A 23,817-nucleotide genomic window follows, 5' to 3' on the forward strand; every position below is an offset into this window, starting at 1 on the left:
GACTGCCTGTATATAATTAGATATGTTAAAAAGGAGGAGCAAAAGGCTTGAGCCACGAGACATCCCAAATTGAAGAGGCCAAGACTCAGGCCCTCTTTTACCAATACCCACTGGAACCAGCCACGGAGGCAGAAGTAGAACCACAGTAATAAAGTGCCTCCCATTTCCTGTCTCCAAAGCTGGTCCAGAAGGATATCCTGGTTGATGTACTGAAACCTGATGGGAGGTCTATGAGGGATATAATGGTTGTAGTCCCATCTATCTCAAACCCTCCAAAAGTCCATGATAATTGCAACCAATACCGTTTTGGTGATGTGCCCTGGCCTGAACCCAGACTGAGAAGGGCCCAGGTGTTTTTCTCCTCCTGCACAGCCCTTTCTCCAGGTGGCAAAGTCAGAGCTGGAAGCAGAGGGTGAATTGAAGTCCCAGGCTGCCAACCTTTCATTGCCCTCTTCAGCTGCACTTATAAAAGATCTTAATCTGCAGCAATGCCTTGAATTCCTCTGCCAGGAAAACCTCTCATGATTTTATTATGCATTACAAACGGCTGTTGAAGGTGTAAAGCGCGGGGATGGGGTGGGGAATTACGCTTCCAGCCCTCTCTTGAGCTTGGAAAAGAAATATGGGTAGTTCTCAATTTGCGACAGGAATTGGTGCCAGAATTTCCATTGCTAAGCAGGGGTGCAGCACCAATAAGAAATACCGAGCTTGTTAGCTGAACATGGAAGTAAATGAAAATAAAATCACAGGGGCGAGGGGTCAAGCTTCGTTCTTACAGCTTCACTAAGTTACAGAGGCAGGTTTTTGAGAAGTTATCCTGCTTCCCTCCAGAGGAAAAACTGTCTGGAACCAAGGGGGGAGGACTTTCCCCTCCTCCTATTTGCAGCCCCACCCCACCCCCTCCAAAGGGCGCTTTCCTTTGGTTTAGTGGCCGTTCCTTGCAAACGAAGCTTCGGGCTCAACTCCAGGGACAATGAATACCCACTTGGGGGACCTGAAAGAAAAGGTTTGGGGTGGAGCCTCAGGGAGAAAAGCTACCGATGAGCTCGATGAGAGTCGAATACGACTTGATGGCACACAAGGAAGAACAGAATCCATGAGAATATCTTCAAGCGCCTTAGGGTAGATAGAACGAGCGTGGTCTTCGGCCTTCCGTCGCCAGAGGGCGCCCTACTCGCGTCCAGGAATAAACTACGGTACAGCGGCGGCAGAGGTATTCTAGGGAAGGAGCAGAGGCTGGGCTGGAACGGGTTGATAACGATAGAGTATTGTATTCCTAGAGAGTTCATTGATTCGCCCTGGGGCCGTATTCCTAGAGTGGATGTGGAGGAGAGGAGGCGAAGGACAGAGGAACTTCCTCTTCCGGCTCACCCAAGGATAATGGCGTCGGCGGAGCCTCTTGTGCTGCTTGGAGGGTGGAAGCGGCTGCTGGGAGGTGAGTGGAGGGAAGGTCGGAGGAGAAGCCCGGAGGAAGTCGGGCTCTTTGGGTTCCTCCACGGGGTATGAAGCAGAGGAAGCAACGAGGTTGAAACATGGGGGCTGCTGCTGCTGTATATTCTTCCCCTCCCCAAATTTTATTCCTCTGGGGATTTAAAATCTGCTGCCTGTGATTTTCTGCTGGGAGGTGGGAGATTTAAAGAAATATTTATATGTTTTTTTTTATAGTTTTTAAGCGCCCATCAGTTTCATGGGCAATGCGGATGCTTTAAATCTTGCATAGCATTTGGGCATCATTTCATCTATTATTGTCTCCACCTTTGTAAATTTAAATAAAAAGTTTGAGTGGATGCACTTTTGGGACATTTTGCACACTTGATACATATACATTGCCTACATACATAAATTCATAGGTTTTTATCTCTGTGCAGAGAGGCGTGCATATTTGTGTGATCTATCCAAGCCAAAAAGAGAATATTGTAATTGATTCGATATTTGAGCTTGGATCTTGCTAGCCTTCTATATGCCAAATGAATCATAATTAATGTTAGAGCTTAAACTACGATTTTAGTCTTTTTTTTCCATGTTAATATATGTGGGTGCTTTTCCTGTTTCACATGTTCTGCAGCCATTTTTTAGACAATAATGAAACTAACTCATTCATATGAATCTTACAGACAAAGAGGATGGTAAGGAGATTACTGTGGAAAACAGAAACTGAGAAGCAGCATTAAAAAGGAAAACAAGCCATCAAACAAAAATTTTTCCCTTCCTCTGGAAAGTGAAAACCTCTTTTCATTCCTCAGCAGATGAGAGACAAGGGAGAGAATAACAAGAACAACCTTTTGAGCTGGAAAAAATAGACTTTATGAAAGCATTAAATGAGAAGGCAAGGAGGATAATTTCCAAGTAAAGAAAAAGTGGGAAATTCCTGGAAGTCAGTGGAAAGGAAAAGGTCCCTTGGATAGCCAGATTGGGCAGGCATTATTTGAATTCTTTGAGGAAGGAAAGAATGGCTTGAATCAAAGAACCTCCAAGTAAGAGATCAGAAATATTTTTGGCTTCCACAAAAATCTAATAATATGAATGTTGGAAAAACAACACAGACCGCATAATGTGGGCTGAAAACATATTGTAGATCACAGCTGACTATGCATAAGAGGATCCACCAAATGAAAAGCCATAGGAATGTTTGGAATGCAACAAAAGCTTTACTCCGAAAAGCTTCCTCATGATTGATGGAAGAACCCTATTGGAGAGAATCTCTACCAGTGGCAAAAGGATTACAATGCGCATACATGTAAGACAAAAGAGGACTTGCACTGGCGAGAAACAGTTTGAATGTTCTGATTGTGGGAAATGTTTCACATGGAATTCTGAGCTGCTGATACACCAGAGGACTCACACGGGAGAGAAACCATATGAGTGTCCAGATTGTGGGAAAAGTTTCAGTCAGAATTCCAATCTGGTGAGACATCGGAAGACTCACACAGGAGAAAAACCATATGAGTGTCCAGATTGTGGGAAAAGTTTCTGTCAGATTTCCTACCTGGTGAAACATCAGAGAACTCACACAGGAGAGAAACCATATGAGTGTCTATATTGTGGGAAAAGTTTCAGTCAGAATTCCCACCTGGTGGAACACCAGAGGACTCACACAGGAGAAAAACCATATGAGTGCCTGGATTGTGGGAAAAGTTTCAGATGGAATTTCCACCTGGTGGAACACCAGAGGACTCACACGGGAGAGAAACCGTATAAATGTTTAGATTGTGGGAAAAGTTTCGGTCGGAAGTCTCACCTGGTGGTACATCAGAGAACTCATACCGGAGACAAACGGTATCACTGTCCAGATTGTGGGAAAAGTTTCGCTCGGAATTCCCACCTGCTGATGCACCAGAGAACTCACACAGGAGAAAAACCATATCGGTGTCCAGATTGTGGGAAAAGTTTCAGTCAAAATTCCTACCTGGTGAGACACCAGAGGACTCACACAGGAGAAAAACCGTATAAGTGTCTTGAATGTGGGAAAAATTTCAGTTGGAATTCCAATTTGGTGATACACCGGAGGACTCATACAGGAGAGAAACCGTATGAATGTCCGGATTGTGGGAAAGATTTCAGTACTAGGTCTAGCCTTATAAATCATGTAAGGTTACACATAGGGGAGTAATCATTCAAATAACCAGACGACAGACTGTGTTTCGCACAACATTCTTCCCTTATTACACACAAGAAATTCCATCTGAGGCAAAATTTAATGTGTGTAGAGGAATCTTGAATTTTGTTTCTTTTCTCTCATTGGATGCCCAGCTGAACAATTAACTATTTAATTTTTTTGCATGATTCTTTTAGTAAAACATGTCTTAGTATCAAACATGAGAGTGGAATAGAATAGAATAACAGAGTTGGAAGGGACCTTGTATGCCGTCTAATCCAACCCACTGCTCAAGCATGTTATCCTATACCCATGATGGCGAACCTATGACAAGTGTGCCAGAGGAGGCACGCAGAACCCTCTCTGTGGGCACGCAGGCCATTGCTCCAGTTCAGCTCCGCTGTATATGCACACACATCTCCCACCAGCCAGCTGGTCTTTGGGTCTCTGCCATGCATACGCGAGGGGCGGGCAAGGAGGCAGTGTACGCACGCTCAGGAGAGGCATATTCAGGGCTACGCACACATGGGCGGGTGTTGGGACGCATGGGCGGGGGCTGCACATGCATTGCATTTTGGGGGTTCAGGCAGGCACACGCGCTTTGGGTACTCGGTCCGAAAAAGTTTAGCCATCACTGTCCTATACCATTTCTGACAAGTAGCAGTCACATCTCTCCTTGAAAGCCTCCAGTGATGAAGCACTCACAACTTCTGAAGGTGAGTTGTTCCGTTGGTTGATTGTTATCACTGTCTCAGAATGTCTCCTTATTTCTAGGTTGAATCTCTCCTTGATCAGTTTCCATCCATTGTTCCTTGTCTGCCCTTCGGGTGCTTTGGAAAATAGACTGTCCCCCTCTCTTTATGACAATCCCTCAAATATTGGAAGACTGTTATGTCACCCCTTCTTCTTCTATTCACTAGACTGGCCATGTCTAATGCTCTTCTAACCATTCTTCATATGTTTTAGCCGGGAGGCCTCTAATCTGATTTGAACTTCCTTTTTCTTTCTTTGTTCTTCGTTTCTCTTTCTTTTCTCTAATCTTATCTGATCTTCCTTTCTCTGGCCCAGTGCGGTCGTTCCTTATCACGGAATCAAGGAGAACTGCTATGCTGGGCCAGAGTAAAGGAGCTTGCATCTCTATTATGTATGTTTGCCGCCTTGAGTTATTTCTACATATAATAAAGGATATAAGCATGTATGTATGTATGCATGTATTTTTACTTAGCATGAAAATATGTATGGCAGCCCCACTCATAATGACTCCACATGGTTTACAGCAATAAAACTAATACAGAAACCAATAATCCCAATATATTTCAAATGGCAAAATGCAAATCCTATATATTTAACATTTACTTGCCCTGCAAAGAGAAGGCACTTCTAACAAGGTTGATGGCATTCGGATGGTCATTCGGATTCCAAAAATGTGATTCAATTTATAAGTTAACCAGGCCTCCTGGCCTTATTAATTATATTCATGTCAGGTGCCATTCTTGCCCAAATCTGGTTATCTTTCTCCTTGCAAGGAGGTAAATTGGAGAAGTTCACCGCAGGATTAGCAGCATATCAATTTGATAATTAAAGAAATGCATAGATCTTCAGAGCCTCAAGCAACCTGCAGATGGGCAGCCTCAGTAGCGCCATTTTCCAGATTAATCTTTTTCCTTTGATTTATTTAAAATATTTATGTAGCCATCCATGTTATAACAAACTCTGGCCAGCTCCCAATCAGTAATTAACTTAAAAACCATATTAAAACTAAATGCATAAAAACAAAAACCTGGCTCTCAATCAAGCTTCTGATGCACAGGCATCTCTTCTTAATCCCAGTGCTTAGGGGGAAAGCTAGATCTTCTTTCCTTTACGGAAGACTAGGGGGATAAAGGCCTTCCAAATGCCAGGGGGAAGAGTGTCTGATAGGGCAGGAGCTGCAACGGAAAAGACTCACTTCCTAGCTCCTATCAGATGGTAATATTTAAGGCAAGGGGCTAGGAATGTGCCCACCCTATCTGACCTGGTAGAACAGGCAGATGGGGAAAAAAAGGTGGGAAACTAGTGACATATGTGCCCTGGTGGCTCAGTGGTTAGAATGCAATATTGCTGGCTGACTCTTCCCACTGCCTGGAGTTCGATCCTGATAGGGCTCGAGGTTGACTCAGCCTTCCATCCTTCTGAGACTGGTAAAATGAGGACCCAGATTGTTGGGGACAATATTCTGACACTATATATCGAGAGAGCTATAAAGCACTGTGTGGTGGTATATAGGTCTAAGTGCTATTGCTATAGTTATAATAAAGAAATAGCTTTAAAGGTGATGACCATCTTCAATTGCACCTTAAAAAACGAATCCAGTGCAGCTCCCGTGACAAGTATGTTACATGGGCAACTTAGGGGCCCCCATTATTGTGTGCGCTGCTGCGTTCTGGACCAATTGAAGTTTCTAGTTGGCCCATTGGTCCAGTGCGGTAAGCCAAAACTAGGTGAACAAGGCATTAATGACCTGTGTGCAAGGCCTCTTAACTGTCTGAAGTTTGATCACATGACAATGGGCATGCTGCAATGTGAAAAATGGCCATGTCAATTTTCAATGCCCTTGTAACTTCAAATGGTCACTGACTGAAATGTTGTAAATCAAGGACGACCTGTACATAATTGGGTATCTCAGGATGGATGGCCTCCCCGAGCAGTTTCATGTAGATGTTGAAAAGCAGCAGCCAAAGGCTTGAGACCCGGGACACCCCAATTTCAGGGGCCAGGACTCTGTTCCTCTTCTACATGATGATGTTCGTCCATTGTGTTCGAAGAGGACCTTGACATCTAACGGTTGTGGGCTGTCCACGGTTTGTCTGCAGGTGGCTGGTAAGGCCTATACGGGCACGGGATGTTCTGCCACATGTTGGGCAGATATGTGTGAGCACCATTGTTGCAGCATTTGCAGCTCTGGCTTTGCGGAGTGCTCGGTCCCCTTGTGCTTTGGATGTTCCTCTGTCTTTAAATGTCTGGCAGTGGATCAACGTCCGCCATGTCAATCAGTCTTGTACCAGGGTTTCCCAGGAGATGATGTCGATATCCAGGGACTTGAGGGAGGCTTTCAACCTGTCTTTCTATCACTTCCTTTGTCCCCCGTGTGATCACTTACCTTGAGACACCTCACCATAGAGGAGCTGTTTAGGGATGCGATGGCCTGGCATCCTTGCATCCTGCCCAGTATGTCTGGGCTTTCATATCAGCAAGGTGTGAACTGATGGCAGGCCTGCTCTGGAGAGGACTTCTGTGTCTGGCACCTTGTCCTGCCACCAGATTCTCATAAGTCTGCAGAGGCAGGTCGTGTGGAAGTGGTTCAATTGCCTAGCATGCCTCCTGTATACAGTCCAAGTCTCACTGGCATGCATCAGGTGTCCCCTTCTACACACACCAACTGAAAGTAGAAACAGAATCACCATAATTCTAGTTCAGCAGATCAGCGGATCAAATCTCACCGGCTCAAGGTTGACTCAGCCTTCCATCCTTCCGAGGTGGGTAAAATGAGGACCCAGATTGTTGGGGGCAAAATGCTATTTAGTATATTCTGTCTTTGGTGTAAGACGCCCAGAGTCCTCGGAGAGTGGCGGCATAGAAATAATAATAATAATAATAATAATAATAATAATAATAATAATAATAATAGCCTCCCATTTCCTGTACCCAAAGCCGGTCCAGAAGGATAGCATGGTCGATGGTGTTGAAATCTGAACTAGGAAAGACATAATGATTGTGCCCCATCTATCCCAAGCCCTCCAAAAGTCCATGAGAATTGCAACCAGTGCTGTTTTGGTGATATGTCCTGGCCTGACCCCAGACTAAGAAGGGCCCAGGTGGCTTTCTCCTGCACAGTCCTTTCTCCAGGTGGCAAAGTCAGAGCTGCAAAGTGAGTGAGGGTGAGTTGAAGTTCCAGGCTGCCAACCTTTCATTGCCCTCTTCAGCTGCACTTACAGAAGATCTTAATCTGCAGCAATGCCTTGAACTGCTCTGCCAGGAAAACCCCTTATGATTTTATTATGCATTACAAACTGCTGTTCAAGGTATCAAGCCAGCCAGGATGCCAACTGTCCAGAAGGGGGAAAATAACTTCCTGAGCTTGTAAAAAAAAAAAAAAAGGGGGGGGGGGAGGTATTTCTTGCATTGTGACAAGAATTGGTGCCAGGATTTCCATTGCTATACAATGTGGTCATAAAAAGGGACATGTGACCAGATTGCTTAGTGAGGGCAATCCTGGCAGTTCCAGTTGTAATTGTGCCAGGCAAGTAGGCCAACAGGTGAGTTGCGAGCAAGTGGGAGGTCTCAAGGCCTGCTCCTTTCTGGGTCTTGGAAAGGAATTGAGAGCCAATGACCTAAGTGCAGGACACTTTAGATCAGCTTCCAACAAACTAGTGACCTCCCCATGTTTTTCGCAAGCTGCCTGAGAATATTCAATGCTGGAATCTCCTCTGGAAATTGAGAAGGCTACTCAGAGGAATTCTGCCTTCTAGTGAGATTTAGGCCCTGCAAGAATGCATATGGAAAATTTTTATCAATACCCACTGGAACCAGCCATGAAGGCAGAAGTAGCACCACCACGATAAAGTGCCTCCCATTTCCTATTCCCAAAGCCAGTCCAGGATATTAACAGATTAACAGAGTTGGAAGGGACCTTATAGGTCATCTAGTCCAACCCCCCGCTCAAGCAGGAGACCCTACACCATTTCTGACAAATAGCAGTCCAAACTTTTCTTGAAAGTCTCAAGTGATGAAGCTCCCACAACTTCCAAAGGCAAAGCTGTTCCATTGGTTGATTGTTCTCACTGTCAGAAAGTTCCTCCTCATTTCTAGGTTGAATCTTTCTTTAGTCAGTTTCCATCCATTATTCCTTGTCTGTCCCTCAGGTACTTTGAAAAATAGCTTGACCCCTTCCTTTCTGTGGCAGCCCCTCAAATACTAGAACACTGCTATCATGTCTCCCCAGTCCTTCTCTTCACTAGATGAACCTGATGAGAGGTCTATGAGAGCAAAAATGGTAGTACCCCGTCTATCCCAAGCCCTCCAAAAGTCCGCAAGAATTGCAACCAATGTAATTGGTGATGTGCCCCAGCCTGAACCCAGAGTGAAAATGGCCCAGGTGTCTTTTCCTGCACAGCCTTTTCTCTGGGTGGCAAAATCAGGGCTGCAAGCAGAGAGTTAGTTTAATTTCCAGGCTGCCAACCTTTCAGCTGCACTTACAAGAGATCTTAATCTGCAGCAATGCATTGAACACCTCTGCCAGGTAAAGTTCTCTTGATATCGATCGCTTACAAAGCTATCCATACCGCTTGAAGGCACATCAGGAAGCAGGGAATCCAGTAAAACCTCTTGCAAACCTCTTAGGGTTGAAGTAGTAGAACGAACACGTTCTTCAGCCTTATGGCGCTAGATGGCGCTCTACAAAGAAGCAACACTCGCGCCTAGGCAGCAGGTAGGGTACAGGGGCAACAGAGCTACTCTAGGAAAGCGGGAGAGGCTGGGCTGGAACGAGACGAAACGATAGAGTGTTACTCTTCCCAAAGGATTTATAACGGAACTGGCTTGTCTACAAGGAGTATAAATAAACCCTTCCATTCCCCACTATCCAGTCAGAGCTGAAGAAGCTTCTGGGATGAGGAGCGAAACGTCTTTAAAGGAAAAGCAGAAAATCCAGTTGCCTCCTGAAAAAGCACCTTTGGGACGACCGTGACCTGGATGACTGAGAATCTCCAGAGGGGAGATAAGAGTATCGGATTGCTAGAGGGGATGTGGAGGAGAGGAGGCGAGGGGCAGAGGGGACTTCCTCTTCCGGCTGACCCACGGGGAGGAAAATGGCGTCGCTGGTTCCTCTTGTGCTGTTTCAAGGGGTGGAAGCGGCTCCTGGGAGGTGAGTGGAGGGAAGGTCGGAGGAGAAGCCGGGAGCAACTCGGGTCTTTTGGGTGCCTCCACGGCGGGGAAGCAGCGAAGGGACAAGGATGAAAGATGCGGGCTGTGCTGCATATTCTTTCCCTTCCTAAAGTTTTAAAGTTTGATGGCTGTGATTTTCTGCTGGGAGATTTAAAAAATAATATGTATTTTTCATATTTCCTAACCGCCCATCTCCCTCAGCCTTCACCTCACACCTCATTCCTTGTGATGTTATTGACATGTTTGCTGTCCTGGCAAGTGAGGAGTTTCATGGGCAAAAACGGATTTTTTAAATCTTGCCTAGGATTTGGTCCCCACATTTCATCTGTTCCCCGCCTTTTTCAACTAAGATCAAAACGTTGGAACCAGGGTGGATTTGATTTAAATCGAGTTGATTTAAATCACAGATCATAATTTAAATCACTAGTAAAAAGGCTTGATTTAAATCAACTCGATTTAAATCATAATTTTTAAAGAGCAACTGTCATCTCTGCTACTCCTTTGACCCACTGTTGACTCACCGATAGTCCCAGTGTTGCAGAATATACAGCCTCATGCTACATAACTAAGCTCCATTTCATGCTGAATAAACTAAATTATTTATGTATCTTAAATAGAAAACTATCTTACGATAGATTTTTACCCCAAAAGTTTTTTATTAAAATAAATTTGATAAAAATCAAAAAAATCCGATTTAAATAAAAAAAATCCTATTTTAATCAAAAAATACATTTTTTAAATTTTTTTTTAAAAAAAATCATTGATTTTTATCCACCCTGGTTGGAATGAATAGAATTCTGGGACATTTTGCACACTGAAGCGCATATAGGTTGTCAACATATATAAATTCATGGGTGTGTATTTCTGTGTTCCTATGTTTTGAGTAACAGAAGAACAGAGTTGGAAGGGACCTTGGAGGTCTTCTAGTCCAACCCCCTGCTCAGGCAGAAAACCTATATCATTTCAGACAAATGGTTATGCAATTTCTTCTTTAAAACTTCCAGTATTTGGAGCATTCACAACTTCTGGAGGCAAGGTGTTCCACTGATCAATTGTTCTCACTGTCAGGAAATTTCTCCTTAGTTCTAGGTTGCTTCTCTCCTTGATTAGTTTCCGTTCAGTTTCTTGTTCTGCCCTCAGGTGCTTTGGAGAATAGCTTGACTCCCTCTTTGTGGCAGCCCCTGAGATATTGGAACACTGCTATCATGTTTCCCCTAGTCCTTTTCAGTAAACTACTGTGTTTCCCTGAAAATAAAACCTTGTCTTATTTTCTTTTTAACCCTGAAATAAGCGTTTGGCCTTATTGCCATGCACTCAAAAGCCCGATTAAAGCCTTATTATCAGGGGATGTCTTATTTTGGGGGAAACAGGGTAGACAGAGACAGTTCCTGCAACTGTTCTTCATATGTTTTAGCCTTCAGTCTCTAAACCTCTTTCTTGCTCTTCTCTGCACTCTTTCTAGAGTCTCCACATGTTTTCTACATCGTGGGGACCAAAGCTGGATGCAGTACTCCAAGTGTCATTTTACCAAGGCATTATAAAATGATACTAACACTTCACATGACCTTGATACTACCCCTCTGTTAATGCAGCCTAGGACTGTCCACTAGTTTTGATAAGAATGCAATAAGATATGTCTGGCATGCAGGGTGGATAAAAATCAATGATTTTTTTAAAAAAATCAAAAAAATCGGATTTTTTTGATTTTTATTGAATTTATTTTAATAAAAAACTTTTGGGGTAAAAATCTATTGTTAGATAGTTCTCTAAGATACATAAATAATTTAGTTTATTAGCATGAAATGGAGCTTAGTTATGTAGCACAAGGCTGTATATTCTGCAACACTGGGACTATCGGTGAGTCAACAGTGGGTCAAAAGAGTAATAGAGATGACAGATGCTCTTTAAAAATTATGATTTAAATCGAGTTGATTTAAATCAAGTTTTTTTACTAGTGATTTAAATCACGATTTAAATCAAATCCACCCTGCTGGCATGATCTGTTTTTGACAAACCCATGTTGGTTTTTGGTTATAACTGTTTCCCTCTAGGTGTTCGCTGTTTGTTGCTTATCTTTTCCAGAATCTTCCCAGGTTTTGACAAACAAACAAAAAAGCAGATTAGGAACAAAAGTTAAAATAGGCAAGAAAATGGTAAGTGAACACCTGACCACCCCTGACAAGTTCAGATTGCCAGGACCAGATGGATTACACCCCAAGGTTCTGAGGGAAGTGGCAGATGTGATCTCAGAACCACTGAACTATATCTTTCAAAGATGCTGGAGCACTGGGGAACTACCAGAGGACTGGAAAAGAGCTGATGTAGTTCCCATCTTCAAAAAAGGGAAAAAAATGGACCCAAGAAACTACAGACCTATTGGTCTGACCTCAAAACCTTTTCTGGAAAAGATAAGCAACAAACTCCCCCCCCAAAGCGGTGTTGTTCTATACAAAGCTGGCTTATTGCCCCCACAATCCAGGTCCTCAAATTACCTACCTCGAAAGGATGGAAGGCTGAGTCAACCTTGAGCCTGGTGAGATTTGAACTCGCACTAATTGCAGGCAGCTGGCAGCTAAGTGCTAGCACTTAACAGCACTTAGTCCGCTGCACCACAGAGGATTAGTTTCCATCCATTGCTTCTTGTCCTGCCCTCAGGTGCTTTGGAGAATAGTTTGACTCCCTCTTCTTTGTGGCAGCCCCTGAGATATTGGAACACTGCTATCATGTTTCCCCTAGTCTTTATTTTCAGTAAACTTACATATCTGCTCTATTTCTATAGAGATGTAGCTATTTCTTATATATATTGCAACTCCACCTCTTCTTATATTTGGCCTGTTTCTTTTAAATAATTTAAATCCTTCTAGCTGTATATTTGTGCGTATATGACTGATTTACCCAAGCCAAAAAGGGAATCTTATGTTTGAGTTGATATTTCAATTTCATCTTGCTAGTTGTCTCTATGTCAATCAGTCAGAATATAGTTGGAATGGACCGTGTAGATCTTCTATCTAGTACAACTCCCTGCCTCAAGCAGGAGACACTACCATTTCAGACAGGTGGCTGTTTAGTCATGCCAAATGAATCATAATGTTAGAGGTTAAACTAGAATTTTGGAGTTTGTTTTTTCATCGTAATACATGGGGGGAGTGTTGTTGCTTTCACATGTCCTGCAGACATTTTTTGAAGCAATAATGAAATTAACCCATTCATATGAATCTTACAGACAAAGAGAATGCCAGGAAGAGCACTCTGGACAAAAGAGAATGAGAAACAGCATTAAAATGTAAAACAAACCATCAATCAGAATCTTTTCCACCACCTCCAAAAAGTGTAAAAACTCTTCCTCTTCCTCAGCAGATGAGAGACAAAGTAGAGAATTACAAGGACAGAGTTTTCACTTGGAAAAAGTGGAAAACAACTGGAAGTCAGTAAGAAGGAAAAGGTCCCTTGGATAGCCAAAATGGGTAGGCATTAGTGAAAGCACTTGAGGAAAGAAAGAGTGGCTTGAATCAAAGAACCTCCAAGTAAGAGATCAGAAATATTTTTGCCTCCTCAAGAATCCAAGAATATTAGTGTTGAAAAAACCCCACACATGGCTTTTTGTAGGAAAAACACAGATTGCAGATCACAGCTGATTATGCACGAGAGGATCCATCCAGTGAAAAATGATACAAATGTTTGGAGTGCAGCAAAAACTTTACTCAAAACACCTCTCTCATGATTCGTTGAATGACCTATACAAGAGAGAAACTCTACCAGTGCTTCCAATACGATTAAAAGATTGAGCATGAACAGTCATCTGATGAGACACAAGAGGACGCACACTGGGGAGACACACTTTGAATGTGCTGATTGTGGGAACAGTTCCACATGGAATTCTAAATTGGTAACACACCAGAGGACTCGTGGGAGAGAAACCATATAAGTGTTCTGACTGTGGAAAAAGTTTCAGTTGGATTTCTCACATGATGATACACTGCAGGACTCACACAGGAGAGAAACCATATGAATGTCCAGATTATGACAAAAGTTTCAACCAGAATTCCTACCTGGTTGATCATCAAAGAACTCACACAGGAGAGAAACCATATAAGTGTCCAGATTGTGGGAAAGGTTTCTCTCGGAATTCCAGCCTGGGGGTACACAAGAGGATTCACACAGGAGAGAAACTATATAAGTGTCTGGATTGTGGGAGATGTTTTAGACAGAATTCCAAGCTAGTGATACACCAGAGGACTCACACAGGAGACAAACCATACAAGTATCTGGATTGTGAGAAAAGTTTTAGTCTCAATTACAACCTGGTGGTTCATCAGAGGACTCATACAGGAGAGAAACCATATGAGTGTTTGGATTGTGGAAAAAGTTTCAGTTGGAATTCCCACCTGGTGGAACATCAAAGGACTTACACGGGCGAGAAACCATATAAATGTAGTGATTGTGGGAAAAGTTTCAGACATAATTGCAACCTGATGAAACACCAGAAGACACATACAGGAGAAAATCCATATGAGTGTTTGGATTGTGGGAAAAGATTCAGTTGTAATTTCCATCTCATGATACGCCAGAAGACTCACAGAGGAGAGAGACTATATGAGTATCTGGATCGTGGGAAAAGTTTCAGTCAGAATTCCAACTTAATGATACACGAGAGAACTCATACAGGAGAAAAACCATGTAGGTGTCCAGATTGTGGGAGAAGTTTCAGTCAAAATTTCCACCTGCTTGATCATCAGAGGACTCACACAGGAGAGAAGCCATATAAGTGTTGTGATTGTGGGAAAAGTTTCAGTCAGAATTCCAACTTGTTGATTGATACACCAGAAAATTCACATGGGAGAGAAATCATATCAATGTCCAGATTGTGGGGAAAGTTTCAGCCAGAGTTCCAACTTGGCGAAACACCAGAGGACACATACAGGAGAGAAACCATATGAGTGTTTGGATTGTGGGAAAAGTTTCAGTCGGAATTCCAACCTGGTGATTCACCAGAGGACTCATACAGGAGAGAAACCATATGAGTGTTTGGATTGTGGGAAAAGTTTCAGTCGGAATTGCAACCTGGTGAAACATCGGAGGACTCACACAGGAGAGAAACCATATGAGTGTCTTGAATGTGGGAAACGTTTCAGTCAGAATTTCCATTTGGGTGATACACCAGAGGACTCATACAGGAGAGAAACCATATGAATGTCCGGATTGTGGGAAAGATTCCCATACTAAGTCTAGCCTTATAAATCATGTAAGGTTACACATAGGGAAGTAACCATTCAAATATCCAGATTGCAGGCAAAAATAGTTTTGCACAAAATTTCTCCCTTATCACTCACAAGAAATTGCACTTGAGTCAAAATTTGATGTGTGTAGAGAAATCTTGAATTTGATTTCTTGTCTCTAGTTTGAAAGCCAGCTGGGCAATTTACCATTTAATTTCTTGCATGATTCTTTTTAGTGAAATATGTTTTAGTATCAAACAGGAGGAATAGAACAGAACAGAATAGAATAATAGAATCGGTATTAGGTATGTTGGCCGCCTTGAGTTGTTTCTACATGTAATAATGGAGGATATAAATATATATATCCCTCTCTATGTATTTTTGTTCAGTAAAAAAAGTATATGGCAGCCTAACTCATATGTCTCCACATGGTTTACAGCAATAAAACCTTAATACAGAAATCAATCAACCCCATATATTTCAAATGGCAAAATGCAAAGCCTCCACATTGAAAATGTAGTCCTACAAATACAGAGCACTTCTAATAAAGTTGATGGCATTTTGATGATCTGGGAATCCTGAAAAGGTGATTCTTGCTTTTGTTCAATTTTGAACTTAACCAGGCCTCCTGGCCTTACTAATTATGTTCATGTCAGGTGCCATTTTCCATTGTGATGCTTAGGCAATTCAAGCGTGGGTTTTCTCTCATCTGCTTGCTAGGGACTAAGTGTAGTATTTCTTTAAATCTGTTGTGACCACGCCTCCTTTGTTCTGCTGAGCTTCAGTTGTTTCACTCAGTCTAGCAATAGGGACGTGTGTTAAACTGCTCTTGCAGTTAGTGTAGTTAATTAGGATTTTTTTGTGTTTTAAAAATTTTTTAACTTGAGAGTTTGTTTTTGTTAGGAGGGAGCAGAAGAGGATTTATTTATTTCAGGAGCCAGTTGCGGCTGCAGCTGGTTTTCCTTGTGCTGCAGAGTGGGCAGATCGGCTCTGGCGCTCCAGGTCGACTGCCCACGAGGTGGATTTACTTGCAGCGTGCGGGTTATTGCCCTTTGGGAGGGCAAGCCCATCGGGCTATTTTAGCTTGATAGTGCTGCCGGCGGTTGAGCTGGTTGCCTAGTCTGCTGGCATAACCGCCTCCGCCATTGCTCCCATGTAAAGGCGGCTTCAGAGTTACCGCTCAGCAGCACCGAGGCAGGCTCTGTGGAATTCAACCTCGCGGCATTTTTTCTGAGCGGTTTTAGTTCCAGCGCCTTAGAAAGCAGCGTTTGGTGGATGGTAAGGGAGACTGGAACCGCCGGGACAGATGAAGAATTGCGAGCCGGCTGGGTGAGCAGAGATTTGAATCTCCCGCCTATTTGCCTTGGCGGGCTGCTTAGCAAGGCAGCAAATTGGGGGTGGTAACTCCTCCCAAAGCCTAAATTGTTTTTTTTTTTTCGGAAGTGAGTGGGGGTGCTGGGAGGAAATTGATCCTAGCTTCTACTTTCGTTTCTGGAGGAGCTGCTTGGAATTGGACTTGGTCGATGGCATTGAAACCTAATCAGAGGTCTATGAGGTACACAGTGATTTTACCAGAAATGGAATCCAGCAGGTTCTGACAGGTTCTGGAGAACCGGTAGTGGAAATTTTGAGCAGTTCGAAGAACCAGTAGTGGACATTTTGAGTAGTTTGGAGAACTGGTAAATACCACCTCTGGCTGACCCCAGAGTAGGGTGGGAATGAGGATTTTGCAGTATCCTTCCCCTGCCATGCCCACCAAGCCATGCCCACAGAACTGGTAGTAAAAAAATTTGGATTTCACCCCGTCTATCTGAAGCCCTCCAGAAGTCTGAGAATTACAACCAATGGCATTTTGGTGTGTAGGAAGTCAGCAACCAACAACCAACCCCACCCCTCCAAGGAATGAAATATTTGGGGAATATTAGACAAAATATTACCATTTCCCCCAAAATAAGACATCCCCTGATAATAAGCCCAATCAGGCTTTTGAGCCGGTTATAAGTAGAGACGCAACATTAATCATAATAGTAATCATAATAGACATATCAGTATTAATCACAAAATAGTAATACAATTAGTTTGTCCATCTTATAAAATTTTCAAGAAAATTTATCTTTTTAGTCTTTTTAGATTCTAACCTCTGTTCTATGTTCTGTGTTTGTTTTGGTAAAACAAATCTCATGTTAAAAAGTATTCTGTTTCTTTTTTTCTTTTATTTTAAGTGTTAATTTATCCATCTCAGTACATTCTAGTACTTTTTATAACACTTTCATCTATTGGAATCTCTTCATTTTTCCATTGTTGTGCAAACACAATTCTTGCTCCCATTAATACATTTAAAATTAAGTATGTTTTCTCTTTATTATACTGTTCTGGTATATATCCAACAAAACTATTTCTGGTTTCAAATCTATATGTTGCTTTATCATTTTTTCTAACCAAGTATGTATTTTAGTCCAATATTTTTTTGCCTTTGAGCATGTCCACCACATATATGAACCTGGTATCTGATTACATTTCTAACATTTAGCTGATAAGTTTTCATACATCTTTGCTAATCTCGCAGGTGGTAAATGCCACTTATAAAACATTTTGTATAAATTTTCCTTTGACATAATTAACGTAGAAATTGAAGAGGCCAGCTTTTAGAAATGCAGATTTAGTAATCCATTCAGAAAGACTGGGTCAGACAGGAAACTCCAAATTAGCAATTAGACAAGCCAAAAAGGTTGAGAGCAGCGTTGAAATCCTCTGAAGCCTGCTACTGGTTCTTTGAGTCTGCTACCGAGTGTGCGCTTTGCGCAAATGCGCACCTGAGGCACGCCCGCACAGCACTAAAAAAGGAATATTTTGAAGCCAAGTCCACAAAGATAAGTAGAACAGGGAGGGGGAATCCGCTGTACCACACGATTTAGATTAGCTAGAGAGCAGGAAATCCGACGATTCTAGCTAATATAAATCGTGCGTCACAGCTGATCATCGCCCAGCTGATCGTCGGAAATACCAGTTCAGCTGAACCCGTAGCATTTTTTACTACCGGTTCACCTGAACCAGTCTGAACCGGTAGCATTTCACCCCTGGTTGAGAGGATTAGCTCAGACAAGCACCGAGGATTTGCAGTTCCCCTTTTGCCTATAGAGCCAGCCATGACCCCATAGGAATCTGATGACAGCTGTTAGAATATTGAAAGACATGTTCTTGCACAGGAATAGGAAGCTCAAATACAAAGCCCAAAGAAGGTATCGAAACCCACCTACTCTCAACTCCATTTTGTCAGCTGTCCCAGAACTCCTGTTAAGTTGTGTTCATCATCAAACTTTCTTTCCAATCAGTCTCCATTTTATTTTATTCCCAGCTTGGACCTGAACCACATGGATTTTTCTTCTAACAGGTGATGTGCCCCAGCCTGAACCCAGACTGAGAAGGGCCCAGGTTTCTTTCCTCCTGCATAGCCCTTTCTCCGGATGTCAAAGTCAGCGCTGCAATCAGAGGGTGAGTTGTACTGCCAAGCTGCCAACCTTTCATTGCTCTCTTCCGTTGGAAAACTCAATTTAAAAAAAAAAAAATCTGTCTCCAGATAGAGACAGAATGAGCGTATTTTCAGGCTCACGTCACTAGGTGGAGCTGTAACACAACTGCAGCACCTTGAACACTTTTGCTGAGTTGCGACATCCAACAGAAGAGGACGCAGGGGAGGTGAAAGGAGTTAAAACCAGGGAGTATTGCTAGAAAGCATGTGGAGATGATACAGGCAGAGGAACTTCCTTTTCTGGCTCACCCATAGGAGGATGGAGGCATGGGATGGGGGTGTGCCAGTCCTGTTCTTCCCAGGGTTGAAGCAGCATCTGGAAGGTGAATTGAGCATAGGTTGGAGGAGAAGCCAGGAGCAAATCGGGTTCTTTGGTTTCCTCCAAGGAGTAAAAGCAGCGAAGGAACAAAGCTGAAACTTGTCAGCTGCTGCGTGTCCTTTCTCTCCCCAAATGTTATTACAGTTACACTGTATAACTTAAATGTGCTGCTTGTAATTTTCTGCTGGGAAATGTGAGAGACTAAAATTGAAAGGCCTGGTGACTAAAACATATGAAGAACGGTTGCAGGATTTGGGTATGGCTAAGTCTAGAGAAAAGAAGGACTAGGGAGCACCTGATAGCAGTATTCCAGTTTTTGAGAAAGTGCCACAAAAAGAAGGGTGACAGTTTATTTTCAAACCACCAGAAGGCAAGACAAGAAGCAATGGGTGGGAACCAATCAGTATTCCAGTATTTGAGAGTCTGCCACAAAGAAGAGTGGGGGGTAAACTCATTTTCCAAAGCATTAGAGGGCAGGACAAGAAACAATGGGTGGAAATTAATCAAGGAGGGAAGCAACCTGGAATTGAGGAACTTCCTAACAGTGAGGACAATTAACCAGTGAAACAGCTTTGCCTTAAGATCTTGTGGGTGCTTCATCACTGGAGGTTTTTAAGAATAGACTGGACAGCCACCTGTTTGAAAAGGTATAGGGCAGTGATGGTTAAACTTTTTCCCATTGCGTGCCAGGAGGGGAGGGGCGGGGGAGGTTTGTGCATGCGCGTGCCCACACCCATAATTCTATGCGTCCCACCCTGTGCATGTGCACGCAACCCCTCCTCCCCCCCGCTCCTGGCATGCTTTTCTTTCTCACTTGGCTCCAGATCCTCTCTATGTATCTGGGGAGGGCGAAAACAGCCTTCCCCACCCCTCAGAGGCCTGAAACTGCCCATTTCCCAACTCCCGGTTGGACAGGAAGTAACATTTTTTGCTGTCCCCAGCCTCCAGAGACTCCTAGAGAGGCTCTGGAGGCTGGGGACAGCAAAAAACATCACTTCCTGTCCAACCGGGAGGTGGGAAATGGGCTATTTCAGGCCTCCAGAGGGCCTCCGAGGGGGTGAGGAAGGCTGTTTTTGCCCTCCCCAGATGCATAGACAGGATCTGGAGCCAGGTGAGAAAGAAAAACGGGCCTTCCCCACCCCACCCCCACAGGCCCTCCAGAGGCAGGAAACAGTCCGTTTCCCTATTTCTGGTGGGCCCAGAAGGCCTGAAAACAAGCTAGCCGGCGCACACATGCGCGCCAGAGCTGAGCTGGCGTACCCACAGATATGGCTACAGGTGCCACCTATGGCACGCGTGCCATAGGTTTGCCATCATGGGTATAGAGTTTTTTGCTTGAGTAGAGCGTTGGGCTAGAAGACCCACAAGGACCCTTCTAGCTCTATTCTGAATATAAGACATAGGAGATTTAAAAAATCTTAATTTTTTTATATTGCATATCTGCCCATCTCCCTCAGTCTCTTGATTCCTTGACATATTATTGTCATGTTGTTTTCCTGGCAAGTGAGGAGTTGCATAGGTAAAATGGATGATTTAAATCTTGCATAGGATTTGGGCACCATTTCGTCTGTTAGCGCCCCCACATTTCTAAATTTAGATAAAAAAATTTGAATGCACTTCTAGGACGTTTTGCATACTAAAATGCAGATAGATTTTCTACATAAATGATTTTTTTTTTATTTAGGCATGCATATATGTGTGATTTTACCCAAGCCAAAAAAAGAATTTTGTGATTGAGTTGATATTTGAACTAGGATCTGGTAGTCTTCAACATGCCAAATGAATCATAATTAATGTTAGAGCTGAAACTAGAACATTGATGTTTTTTCTTTCATGGTACTATATGGGGGTTGGGGTTTTTTGATGCTTTCACATGTCCTACAGCAAATTTTTAAATAAGAATGAAACTAATCCATTAATATTAATCTTACAGACAAGGAGGATGCCAAGAAGAGCACTCTGGACAACAGACAATGAGAAGCAGCCTTAAAATGCAAAAGAAGCCATCAATCAACATTTTTTTCCATTTCCTCCAGAATGTGTAAAAACTCTTCTTCTTCCTCAGAAGATGAGAGACAAGGGAGAGAATAACAAGAACAAAATTTTGAGCTGGAAAAAATACGTGTATGTGGAACTAAAGCAAACATTACCTAAGAGGTCAAGGGGGATAATATTGAAATTAAAAAACAGTGCAAATAACTGGAAGTCAGTGGGAAGGAAAAGGTTCCTTGGACAGCCAAAATGGACAGGTATTAATGAAAATCTTTGATGAAGGAAAGAATGGCATGAAGCAAAGAACCTCCAAGAGATCAGAAATATTGTTGGCCTCTTCAAGAGTCCAAGAATATCAGTGTGGGAAAAACCTCACAGACTGCCTATTGTGGAAAAACACGGCTGACTATGGATGAGAGGATCCACCCAATGAAAACCCATACAAATACTTGGAGTACGGCAAAAGCTTTACTCAAAAAATCTTCCTCATGATTCATGGAAAGACCCATACTTGAGACAAACCCTACCAGTGCTCCCAATGTGGCAAAAGATTTAGCATGCAATCTGGTGAAACACAAGAAAACTCACACTAGGGAGAAACCCTTCGAATGTCTGGATTGTGGGAAAAGTTTCACACGGAATTCTGACCTGGTGATACACCAGAGGACTCACACGGGAGAGAAACCATATGAGTGTCCAGATTGTGGGAAAAGTTTCAGTCAGAATTCCCACTTGGTGGCACATCAGAGGATTCACACAGGAGAAAAACCATATGAATGTCCAGTTTGTGGAAAAAGTTTCTCTCAGAATTCCCCCCTGGTGGATCATCAGAGGACTCACACAGGAGAGAAACCATATAAGTGTCCAGATTGTGGGAAAGGTTTCACTCACAATTCTAGCCTGGTGGTACACAAGAGGATTCACACAGGAGAGAAACTATATAACTGTCCGGATAGTGAGAGACATTTTAGTCAGAATTCCAAGCTAGTGATACACCAGAGGACTCACACAAGAGAGAAACTATACAAATGTTCGGATTGTGAGAAAAGTTTCACTGGCAATTCCAACCTGGTGATTCACCAGAGGACTCATATGGGAGAGAAACCATTTGAGTGTTTGGATTGTGGGAAAAGTTTCAGTCGGAATTACCACCTGGTAGAACATCAGAGGACTCACACAGGAGAGAAACCATATGAGTGTCCAGATTGTGGGAAAAGTTTCAGTCAGAATTCCAATCTGGTGAGACATCGAAGGACTCACACAGTAGAAAAACCATATGAGTGTTCTGATTGTGGGAAAAGTTTCCAGGATAATTCCAACCTGGTGAAACATCAGAGGACTCATACAGGAAAGAAACCATATGAGTGTCCAGAATGTGGGAAAAGTTTCAGTCAGAATTCCAACCTGGTGATTCACCAGAGGACTCATACAGGAGAGAGACCATATGAGTGTTTGGATTGTGGGAAAAGTTTCAGTCAGAATTCCAGCCTGGTGATTCACCAGAGGACTCATACAGGAGAGAAACCATATGAGTGTTTGGATTGTGGGAAAAGTTTCAGTCGGAATTGCAACCTGGTGGAACATCGGAGGACTCACACAGGAGAGAAACCATATGAGTGTCTTGAATGTGGGAAAAGTTTTAGTCAGAATTCCCATTTGGTGATACATTGGAGGACTCATACAGGAGAGAAACCATATGAGTGTCCGGATTGTGGGAAAGATTTCAGTACTAGGTCTAGCCTTATAAATCATGTGAGGTTACACATAGGGGAGTAACCCTTCAACTACCCAGATTTCAGACAATTATTGTTTTGCACAACATTGCTCCCTTATCACACACAAGAAATTCCACTTGAGGCAAAACTTGATGTGTGTAGAGGAATCTTGAATTTTGTTTCTTGTGTCTCATTTGTTACCCAGCTGAGCAATTTACCATTTAATTTCTTGCATGATTCTTTTTAGTTAAAATCCGCCCTGTAGCACTGTATGGCACTGAATGTTGGGCAGCAACAACAAGGGACCGAAAGCTATCTCCATGCCATGGAAATGTGAACGCTTCGTTGGATATCGGGCATCTCCCTTCTTGACCACATCACAAACGACAACATTTTGTTGTGGCACCAATTATAGAGAAGGTGAGAGAAGGCTGACTCTGCTGGTATGGACATGTCCAGAGAGCAGCACCTTCCATCATGGCCAAGACTTCCTACGAAGTAGAAGTCAATGGTTGGTGACCTCACAGGCATCCAAAACAGAGATGGCAAGATACCATCAACAAAGATATGCAAGCCATTAGCCTGTGCCTTGGAGACACAGCTGACCGTGCAAAATGGTATTCAGTAATGTGAAAAGTGGACTCTGCACCTGCGGGAATACGCTAGAAAGAAGATTCTTTTTACTGAAACATGTCTTGGTATCAAACATGAGGAATAGAATAGAATAGAATAACAGAATAGAACAGAATAGAATGATCTGTATTAATTATATTTGCCACCTTGAGTTATTTCTACATATAATAAAGGGGGATATAAATATATATGGATTTTTCTACAGGAACAAAATGTATCTGGCAACCCCACTCATATGACTCCATATGGTTTACAGCAATAAAACCCTATTACAGAAACCAATGAATCCCATATGTAGCAGGTGGCAAAATGCAAAGCCTCTGCATATACAAATACAGATCACTTCTAGTAAAGTTGATGGCAATTTGATGATCTCGGAATCCCGAAATGGTGATTCTTGCTTTTGTTCAGTTTTGAACTTAACCAGGCCTCCTGTCCTTACTAATTATGTTCATTGTCAGGTGCCATTCTTGCTCAAAACTGGTTATCTTTCTCCTTGCAAGAAGTCAAATTGGAGTAGTCAACCTCAGGATTAGCGGCATATAAATTTAATAAATATAAACAAAAACCTGGTTCCAAATCAAGTTTCTGGTGTAGAGGCAACTCTTTTTATCCCAGGACTTAGGGTCCTTATTTTACAGAGGACCAGGAGGATAAAGGCTTGTCAAACTTTATGGGGAAGTCGTGTTTCATAGGGGAGAGTCTGCAACACGAAAGAGACACTTCCCAGCTCCTATCAGATTTATTTTATTTTATTTATTTTATTTTTCAATTTATATACCGCCCTTCTCCCTGAGGGCTCAGGGCGGTGCACAGCCAGAATTAAAAACATGAAATACAAATATTAAAAACAATTAAAATCTATATAAATTTGGCCCAAAATTTAAAAAAACCAC

At 42.7% G+C, this 23,817-nt stretch overlaps 3 protein-coding genes across 4 annotated transcripts in view; all 3 read left to right on the top strand.

The window, feature by feature from the left end:
* The first annotated feature begins 1,293 nt into the window (after nt 1–1,293).
* LOC117663187 (uncharacterized) lies at nt 1,294–23,489 on the top strand. Its single transcript, XM_087885233.1, is given in 5 exon segments — nt 1,294–1,435; nt 2,115–3,607; nt 13,414–14,352; nt 14,354–14,601; nt 21,158–23,489. Coding segments are annotated over 4 exon segments (3,261 nt in total). The 5' UTR covers nt 1,294–1,435; nt 2,115–2,725; the 3' UTR covers nt 22,350–23,489.
* Nucleotides 9,469–23,817, top strand: part of LOC148115746 (uncharacterized) — a 92,615-nt gene continuing 78,266 nt past the window's right edge. Inside the window, exon 1 of one of the 2 annotated variants that reach the window (XM_087884050.1) lies at nt 9,469–9,497. The gene's annotated coding sequence lies outside the window, so the exon portion shown is untranslated. The remainder of the gene's footprint in view (nt 9,498–23,817) is intronic. The other variant, XM_087884049.1, reaches the window with a different exon arrangement.
* Nucleotides 9,474–23,817, top strand: part of LOC117663204 (uncharacterized) — a 131,338-nt gene continuing 116,994 nt past the window's right edge. The window contains exon 1 of the mRNA XM_087884071.1: nt 9,474–9,497. The gene's annotated coding sequence lies outside the window, so the exon portion shown is untranslated. The remainder of the gene's footprint in view (nt 9,498–23,817) is intronic.

Source organism: Pantherophis guttatus, chromosome 2, assembly GCF_059756535.1.
Source record: "Pantherophis guttatus breed Tessera chromosome 2, ASM5975653v1, whole genome shotgun sequence".
Classification (NCBI taxonomy): Eukaryota; Metazoa; Chordata; class Lepidosauria; order Squamata; family Colubridae; genus Pantherophis; species Pantherophis guttatus.